Source organism: Anabrus simplex, chromosome X (assembly GCF_040414725.1).
Source record: "Anabrus simplex isolate iqAnaSimp1 chromosome X, ASM4041472v1, whole genome shotgun sequence".
In the NCBI taxonomy this organism is placed as follows: Eukaryota; Metazoa; Arthropoda; class Insecta; order Orthoptera; family Tettigoniidae; genus Anabrus; species Anabrus simplex.
Window position 1 is genome coordinate 154,354,961 of NC_090279.1, and position 10,457 is coordinate 154,365,417.

Sequence of the window (10,457 nt, forward strand, 5' to 3'; positions counted from 1 at the left end):
CAAAATACATGGATGTTGGAAAGGCTCTTAATTTTTTGGAACAAGGCAATTGTTGCGCGAGGAGGCTTAGGAAACCAGAGAAGCGCTATATTATGTTAAAAAATAGAGATCCTTAAAAAAGTTCCGTGCGTCGTATAAATTGTGGAAATGGAAATCGAAAAAACTTGGTTCTTAAGCGATAATGTTGTTCATTCAGAGATCAATTGAAAATAAAGAATCGTAACATTGTCTTCTCAAGATGTTTATAAAGTAGAATTAATAGACGATGCGAAGTATGATACTAGGAGAAAGCTCTTCTGCTTCTGGAATCTTGAAGGACGATGGATGTTTCACGAGGTGGAATAACATATATGGAGTTAAATAAAGGTGGATATAAATTCGCAGTTCAATGCGGACCATAAATTTGATTCTGAATAAAAGACAGTAAGATTTTTTTTATTTTTATTTTATTTTTTCTCTCTTCCGCTAAAAAAAAAAAAAATCTTACTGTCTTTTATTCAGAATCAAATTTATGGTCCGCATTGAACTGCGAATTTATATCCACCTTTATTTAACTCCATATATGTTATTCCACCTCGTGAAACATCCATCGTCCTCCAAGATTCCAGAAGCAGAAGAGCTTTCTCCTAGTATCATACTTCGCATCGTCTATTAATTCTACTTTATAAACATCTTGAGAAGACAATGTTACGATTCTTTATTTTCAATTGATCTCTGAATGAACAACATTATCGCTTAAGAACCAAGTTTTTTCGATTTCCATTTCCACAATTTATACGACGCACGGAACTTTTTTAAGGATCTCTATTTTTTAACATAATATAGCGCTTCTCTGGTTTCCTAAGCCTCCTCGCGCAACAATTGCCTTGTTCCAAAAAATGAAGAGCCTTTCCAACATCCATGTATTTTGACGTCTTTCAATACCTTACAAAATACGACGTAATCTTCTTCGAATATACAACAGCTAAGAAAAAGCCAGCATTCAACCTTCTCTTCTTCTTTATTACATCATTTAGTGCACAGTGGTCTTTTATAATATACGGCGCACCGAACTTTACATAACTTCCGCTCAGTGCTTCGTCAATTGGAAGAGTTATTATTTTTAATATATCTCTACTCAAATTCCCACATCGTATGTACCTTTAAAAAGACTGTACTTGTGTTTACATTGTTTATGTTTTTCTTCGATATTTACGCTTTAATTTACTTCAGGCTGATGATGACCTATTACTAGGTCGAAACTAGTCCCTATGTAATTTTCATTTTGTATTGAAAAGGTGGACCAATAATAATATATTATTTTACTCTATTGTAATCACAGTTCAATACGGATCTATCATTATGAAACTTATTTCTTTTAATTGTGATCTTTCCTACTTTTATAAACGCCACTCAAACTTATTCGTCTACCAATGTCATTCCACGCCATCTCTCCGCTAGCAGCTCGGAACATACCACTTATAGATATTGATTTCAATAGGGTATCTGAAATATTTGTCCCGAATGAGTAAATTTATAATACCAATATATTCGGGACAAATATTTCAGATACCCTGTGAGAATCAATATCTATATCATCTGATAGCCAAGCAGGCATCAATTTTTTGGTAAAGAGACGAAGTCTCTCATAGTGCATTGGCACTGCCGGTGGCTCCATGTAGCCTACGCAGTGGCCTCCACGGTATGCAGTAGCCAGCGTCTTGGTAGGTGTGCTAGGTACCAACTGATGAGCCCAACCTAGCACACGAGGGCGAAATGCTGGCCATTTATATTGGTATTATAAATTTACTCATTCGGGACAAATATTTCAGATACCCTATGGGAATCAATATCTATACCATCTGATAGCCAAGCAGGCATCAGTTTTTTGGTAAAGAGACAGTCTCTCATAGTGCATTGTCACTGCCGGTGGCTCCATGTAGCCTACTCAGTGGCCTCAACGGTATGCACTAGCCAGCGTCTTGGTAGGTGTGCTAGGTACCAACTGATGAGCCCAACCTAGCACACGAGGGCGAAACGCTGGCAGCCAGGAATGAGTTAGCTGGAAAATTTATAATGTCCAATAACGGACCATTTATATTGGTATTACATACCACTTAGTCAAGCAGCTCTCCTTTCTCTCAATTCTTCCCAGCCCAAACTTTGCAACGTTTTTGTAACGCTATTCTTTTGTCGGAAATCACCCAGAACAAATCGAGCTGCTTTTCTTTGGATTTTTTCCAGTTCTTGAATCAGGTAATCCTGGTGAGGGTCCCATACACTGGAACCATACTCTAGTTGGGGTCTTACCATAGACTTATATGCCCTCTCCTTTACATCCTTACTACAACCCCTAAACACCCTCATAACCATGTGCAGAGTTCTGTACACTTTATTTACAATTCCATTTATGTAATTACCCCAATGAAGATCTTTCCTTATATTAACACCTAGATACTTACAATGATCCCCGAAAGGAACTTTCAGCCCATCAACGCAGTAATTAAAACTGAGAGGACTTTTCCTATTTGTGAAACTCTCAACCTTAGTTTTAACCCTGTTTATCAACATAACATTGCCTGCTGCCCATCTCACAACATTTTCGAGGTCACGTTGCAGTTGTTCACAATCTTGTAACTTATTTATGACTCTATAGAGAATAACATCATCCGCAAAAAGCCTTACCTCTGATTCCACTCCTTTACTCATTCATTTATATATATAAGAAAACATAAAGGTCCGATAATATTGCCGTGAGGAATTCCCGTCTTAATTATTACAGGGTCAGATAAAGCTTCACCTACTCTAATTTTCTGAGATCTATTTTCTAGAAATATAGCAACCCATTCAGTCACTCTTTTGTCTAGTTCAATTGCACTCATTTTTGCCAGTAGTCTCCCATGATTCACCCTATCAAATGCTTTAGACAGGTCAATCGCGATACAGTCCATTTGACCTCCTGAATCCAGGATACCTGCTATATCTTGCTGGAATCCTACAAGATGAGCTTCATTGGAATAACTTTTCCTAAAACCAAACTGCTTTCTGTCGATCCAGTTATTAATTTCACAAACATGTCTAATATAATCCGAAAGAATGCCTTCCCAAAGCTTACATACAATGCATGTCAAACTTACTGGCCTGTAATTTTCAGCTTTATGTCTATCACCCTTTCCTTTATACACAAGGGCTACTATAGCAACTCTCCATTCATCTGGTATAGCTCCTCCGACCAAACAATAATCAAATAAGTACTTCAGATATGGTACTATATCACAACCCATTGTCTTTAGTATATCCCCAGAAATCTGATCAATTCCAGCCGCTTTTCTAGTTTTCAACTTTTGTATCTTATTGTAAATGTCATTGTTATCATATGTAAATTTTAATAATTCTTTAGTGTTAGTCTCCTCCTCTATCTGGACATTATCCTTATAACCAACAATCTTTACATACTGCTGACTGAATACTTCTGCCTTTTGAAGATCCTCACATACACACTCTCCTTGTTCATTAATGATTCCTGGAATGTCCTTCTTGGAACCTGTTTCTGCCTTAAAATACCTATACATACCCTTCCATTCTTCACTAAAATTTGTATGACTGCCAATTATGCTTGCCACCCTGTTATCCTTAGCTGCCTTCTTTGCTAGATTCAATTTTCTAGTAAATTCCTTCAATTTCTCCCTACTTCCACAGCCATTTCTTACTCTATTTCTTTCCAGTCTGCACCTCCTTCTTAGTGTATTTCTGTATTATAATAAGGTGGGTCTGTACAATTCCTTACCTCCCTTAAAGGTTCAAACCTGTTATCGCATTCCTCAACAATTTCTTTAAACCCATCCCAGAGTCTGTTTACATTTTTATTTACCGTTTTCCACCGATCATAGTTACTTTTTAGAAACTGCCTCATGCCTGCTTTATCAGCCATATGGTACTGCCTAATAGTCCTAATTTTAAGACCTTCCTTTCTATCACATTTATTTTTAACTACAACAAAAACAATTCATGATCAGTAATACCATCTATTACTTTGGTTTCTCTATAGAGCTCATCTGGTTTTATCAGCACCACATCCAGGATATTTTTCCCTCTGGTTCAGCTGGTTCTGGTTCTGAATCAGCTGTCCTTCCCATATTAACTTATTTGCCATTTGTTGGGCATGCTTCCTGTCGTTTGCATTTCCTTCCCAATTGACATCTGGTAAATTCAGATCTCTCGCTACAATCACGTTTCTTTCCTGGTCATATCCTACATAGCTGATTATCTTATCAAATAATTCTGAATCCATGTCAGTGCTACCCTTTCCCGGTCTGTACACTCCAAATATATCAAGTTGCCTATTATCTTTAGAAATGAACCTTACACCTAGATTTTCATGTGTTTCATCTTTAACTTTTTCGTAACTTACAAATTCTTCTTTGACCAGAATGAATACCCCCCTCCCATCATTCCTATCCTATCTCTACGATACACACTCCAGTTCCGTGAGAAAATTTCTGCATCCATTATATCATTTCTCAGCCATGATTCAACTCCTATTACAATATCTGGTAAATATATATCTATTAAATTACTTAATTCTATTCCTTTCTTTACAATACTTCTACAGTTCAATATCCAATTTTTTTTTTTACGACAACGACGAACAACCAACGCAACACACAACGCAACAACTGTGTTATTTTTTAACCCTTAGAACTCATGCGGAGGGCCATGCCCGACAACGAGAATATCCTGGCCCGACGTGATTTTCTTCCCTATTTAACTTCTTTGTCGGGTTACGTACGTATGAATTACAGGTACAGTAAGCTACTGCCATCTTTTGACAACAATTTGAAGCCATGTATATCTATAATCTCTTTGAAATCAGGCTTTTTACGCATTATTTGAAGACCGTGTGAGTTCGTAAACAGACGACGTTTAGCTACATGGTGTCGTTCAAGCAGCATGAGAAGGGAATAGCCAGACATTTAGGTGAATGTGACATTGATTTCAGCGATAGTGCGAGTATAAGTGGTGAGGAAGATATTGCTGAACGAGACTGTGTTGGTGAATTGAGTGCTGAAGATCCCGACAGTGGGAAAAGTATGCTAGGTGGCAGTGCCGGTACCTCTACTGAGGCCTGAGGGGAATGCCGTGAAACAGACTTGGACTTCAAAAGAACCCATTCACAGTTACGTCAGGTTATAAGCCACCGCAAGGAACTAAACCTAACAGTGAACTTGACTTTTTCCAATAATTCATTATTGGTGAGTTATTGTCGGAGATTTTGCATGAGACTAACCGGTATGACAGTGAAAACATTCAAAAGGTTATGCCCCTCAGACGTGAATCTATTAGGAGGCCGTGGATAGATTTTACTCTTCCTGAATTCAAAGCAGTTTTAGGCGTAATCCTGAATATTTCAATGAACAGTAAGCCTGAATTACGACATGAGAGAGCGTTTTTCTGCAATACTTGCAGAAGAAAGCCTGGAGTACATCCCGGCGAGTGGTTTGAGAAGTTTCACACACTGCACAATTACAGACAAAAAGTGAGTCTGAGATAATTTCAGGCTTAAAAATGCTGAACATTGCACCTGAATATTGTATTGTACTTGTATTATATTTATTTTATGTTTGCTTTAGTTGATTTTTATAAGTATGCTGTCCATATGTTTGTGCTGTCTCTTATTCTGCTGCAAGCAGATTCTTAAATGGAGCTGGAGAGGTCGGGGTGTTCAAAAAAAGAAGAAAAGAAAGAGTACTAAGGGTTAACGGAATTTCTTCCATATGCAGAAAAATGTCAATGCTTTGCTACTGTACAATATACAACACACTAATAAAATCACGCCATGCAAACACACAAGTGTGGCCATGCGCCCTGTCGTCCAGCTGCGTGCAAAACCCGCAGTAACGCAGCTTGAAATCACGCCCTCAAAGATGGTGTGCAGATATATTTTCTTCATTATTTCACTGTCATATATTGATGTCATGCATTATCCGGTTTTATTTGTTTTCAGTAAGAAGCAAATTATTGGCGTGACGGAACCTCGTCGAGTGGCAGCAGTGTCCATGTCGCGCCGTGTTGGTCACGAGATGGGCCTGAGCGAGCGAGAAGTGTCCTACTTGATTCGGTTTGAAGGGAATACTACTGAGGACACTTGTATCAAATTCATGACCGACGGTGTTCTTCTGAAGGAAATTCAGAGCGTAAGTATCTGGTGCACTTCAAGAGAAGTCAATAACACCATGAACAGCAAAGACTGTTATATATCTTCCCGTATTTTGTTTGGAAAACACTATATATATGCAAATTATCTCTGCATCGTAATTTTAGGAAAGGAAATTTTTGAAGGGAAGAAATGTCCCTGGACAGAGAGTGAAATGACACATGCTGGCTTGCTATATTAGACCTGGTACACTCATCACGTTTCAAAGACACAGCGGGATTGGTGGATCGGTTCTGTTTTAAATTGGGTTAGAATTTGTCATCGCACGAGGTTGCTCTACTGAAGCAAATAAAAAGGGACAGTATGTTTTTAATTTATAAAACACAGATAGCTGAAAATTTGAAGGAGATCATTTTATCATCGTAGCTGGACTACAAGCTTTTTTATAACTTAAAGCAATCAAGACCGTAGTTAAAATAATAAATCGCAACATTTGACTTTGTTCTTATAATAATAATAATAATAATAATAATAATAATAATAATAATAATAATAATAATAATAATAATAATAATAATAATAAAAACAAGAAATAATTGGTTCAAAGAAGTTCAGAATGATTTAGAAGAGCTGAATATTACAATGAAGCAAATTGAAAATAGAGAAGAAAAAAGGATTGTCAAGAACAAACAAATAAGATCGTCATTAAAAACTGTACAACACAAAGAATGTCATATCTGATGAAGAAAGGGCAGCCAGGTCAGCCAGAATGAAGAGGTTTTGGGAAAAGAAGAAGATGATGCAAGCTAAATCTTCAGTTAATTCTTTGTTAACATAAATGTATTTGGGTTTGATTAAAGTGCTCCAATGTGGACGTAAACTATGTAAATAAATAAATAATAGTGCCATTTTATAAAAACTTTTGAAGTGAGATTTTGGCAAGAACAGGCACAACAACGTTTAGTGTACATTGGAAAAATATACATCTTGAGATTAAAATTTGTAGCAATTAATGTTTTAATTGTAATTAATGTTAAAGGGTCGTAGATAATAGGGAGATTTTGCTTATGATGTTATTATTGGAGATAAAGGAGGTAATCCACCTGATCAATGCAATATAAAATTAGTACTTCAATTTATTCTATAATCATGGTACTAGTTTCAGCCTGTTGATATTAGGCCATCATCAGCCAGGTCTTAAAACACTTAAAAAAAATGAATTGCCCATACATATAACAAAAAGAGATAGCATAATACTTCAAGATAGTTCTGATCTAATATTCTGTATACACTAAAATAAGTCACAGTCTTGAGGATGTAACACAACACTTGAAAATTCTCATGATGTGTTGGTATACTTAAATAAATATAAATAACTGTCTTGAAGATCTATAAATGATTTGTAGAACACTTGTATGAAATTAAAATCAATTGGTGAAAATTTAAGATAGAATAGGTTGATGTTAAATTAGATAATCAACTAAGATATTTTCTCCAAACCATTGAACTTAGATTAAAACTGTAATGCTGGGCAAGTATTTCCTTAAGGTGGTGAATTTCCTCTTTCTTCTCTTTTTCTGAGGTATTGTGTCCTGCTCACATTCACTTTGTTATGTTGAAGGATTTTCTTCTCCGGCGGTACTCGGTGATCATCCTTGACGAAGCCCACGAGCGCAGTGTTTACACAGACATCTTGCTGGGCCTACTGTCGCGCATCGTTCCCCTCAGGGCACGACGGGGCATGCCAATGAAGCTACTTGTCATGTCTGCCACTTTAAGGCTTGAGGACTTTGTAGATAATCCACGACTCTTTCCTACGTCCCCTCCTGTAATCAAGGTAAAGATCTTTGAGTTCTAATACTATTCAAAACCTTAATAGTGTAAATATATTTCTTTAAAATACTTGTTCTTCGTATGGATTTATAAGCAAGGATTAAAGTGGTTAATGGTGAAAAATGAAGAGTGAATTATATACTCACTAAATATGAATCCTAAACCTACATAATATTAAGGGAATAGAATCATGGAACATAAATATAATATAATGATGATGATGATGGCTGAATAAATAAACTACAGCCTACAGCAGATCTGAAATATGGATACCTACGCTTAGCTCTCTCAGTAATATAACTGTAGCCTGTAAACGCTTTCTGCAGAATAGCGGGCTCATTCGTCAGCTGGCCTGTTATGAAACAAACCACAATGATGATGAATATGGCTTCATGCAATCGCTACTCACACACAAAATGAGTACCGGTAGCCTATTCATTAATGAAGGTGATTACAGCCCCAAACACGGGAAAGCTGAATTTTCTCGAAAACAGTTGAGATTTATGAAGAACCGGGCGAGTTGGCCGTGCGGTTAGGGGCACGCAGCTATCAGCTTGCATCTGGGAGCTAGAGGGTTTGATCCCCACTGTCAGCAGCACTGAAGATGGTTTTCTGTGGTTTCCCATTTTCACACCAGGCAAATGCTGGGGCTGTACCTTAATTAAGGCCATGGCCGATTCTTTCAGACTCCTAGCCCTTTCCTATCCTATCGTCGACATGAGACCTATCTGTGTCGGTGCGACATAAAACAAGTTCAGAAGGAAAAAAAAAAGAGTTATGAACAAAATGCATATGACGTTTCTTGTTGAAAATTTAATTGTACCGGGCGAGTTGGCCGTGCATGTAGAGGCGCGTGGCTGTGAGCTTGCATCCGGGAGATAGTAGGTTCGAATCCCACTATCGGCAGCCCTGAAAATGGTTTTCCGTGGTTTCCCATTTTCACACCAGGCAAATGCTGGGGCTGTACCTTAATTAAGGCCACGGCCGCTTCCTTCCAACTCCTAGGCCTTTCCTATCCCATCGTCGCCATAAGACCTATCTGTGTCGGTGCGACGTAAAGCCCCTAGCAAAAAAAAAAACATAATTCTTTAATTCTAAGGCCATGCGGTGGATTTCATTTTTTGTTAAGGCCTACCTTATATCTGTTATTTTAGTTGATGTTGGACATACTGTTGTAAAATCACCCACTAATTCCAAACGGTGAAATCTCTTCTTCTTCTGGTTCTTCATTTCCAGTCTTCTGGGTCAGGTTGTCAATCAAGGACCTCCACCGTTTTCTATTTTTTCACAGCTCCCCCAAGACGTGAACACCAGGAACTGCGCATCGCTTTTGGGGGACGCCCTAACCATTTCCGAAGCCTCGAGTCGCTCTCAATCATTTTATAGGCTATTAGAGGGTAAGCAACCTGCTCGTCAGAATTGTCATGCAGTTTGCGTAGCTTTCCCTGATATTTGTAATCGGCTAGTTTCGCCCATGTGTTGTGGTAAAGTGTGTGCTGTTCAGTTTGGTCATCAAGCTGTGGTTATTTAAAGTGTTATAGGTTAGTTATGACGCCATTTTGTTTGATTTTTTTCCCGTCTCGAACAGCAAAAAATGTTGCAAACGTAAATTGGAGGATTGTAATACATTGCAAGCATAGGGAATGTGAGGGGACCAACAGAAAATATTGGCAACGATGGGAAAACATAAAAAGTGGGAATGTAAAAGCTGTATTTAAAGTAACTGAAGATGGCCCTATAAGGGGTGAAACATGTTCTGAAACTTTTTATATGTCTGAAGTTGTACTGAAAAGATGGACCTGTAAATACAAATTCGTTTACGAATTAATATTTAACCTGTAATAGACAAGAAAAATGTTCCACCGATCAATAAATGTATTGAATCCAATCAATACGGAATATGAAACTTATAAATAATAAATTAATATTTAACCCTCTGACGAGAACGGTCACGGAGCCGATACATCGGCTCTGTGCTTTTCAGGTATTTTGGACATTCGTGTGGCTGTTAAATGATAACAGATGATCGTGACAGTAAATTAGTGTTGAATTTGCGTTTTACTCAACAGATATATCCACCAGCCTGACGAAATGTTTTTATTTTCAACAAATGAATTCTGTTGACCATCAGTGTTTGTTGTGGCTGTTCAAAGATGTTATTGTGTGGATCTGTTTTTGGTTGGCTTATCAGTATAACAATTTGATCTTGTTATCTGTTTAGTTTAGAGTTTATTTAGTTTCTCTGGTATATCGTGTGTTCGCTGTACTTCGTGAACTATGACTGTACATCTTCTCATTACTCTGTTGTTGCATATGCTTGCGTCATCTTTTTCTCGTAATTGCTGGGCCATGTTCAAGGCCAAATGATTCCGATATCCTTGACTTTTCAGATGATTTAGACAGTAATAGTGACTTTTGTCGAAGTGATTCCCATTATGTGGGAAGTGATGATTTTACTCCTGAAGATTTTTACACAGTCACAGCGCTTACT

The 10,457-nt window shown here is 37.5% G+C and overlaps 1 protein-coding gene across 1 annotated transcript in view; it reads left to right on the top strand.

The window, feature by feature from the left end:
• The window catches only part of kz (putative ATP-dependent RNA helicase kurz), an 89,647-nt gene that overhangs the window by 27,892 nt on the left and 51,298 nt on the right, over positions 1–10,457 (top strand). The window contains exons 5-6 of the mRNA XM_067159310.2: positions 5,984–6,173; positions 7,755–7,970. Coding sequence (XP_067015411.2) covers positions 5,984–6,173; positions 7,755–7,970 — 406 coding nt within the window. The remainder of the gene's footprint in view (positions 1–5,983; positions 6,174–7,754; positions 7,971–10,457) is intronic.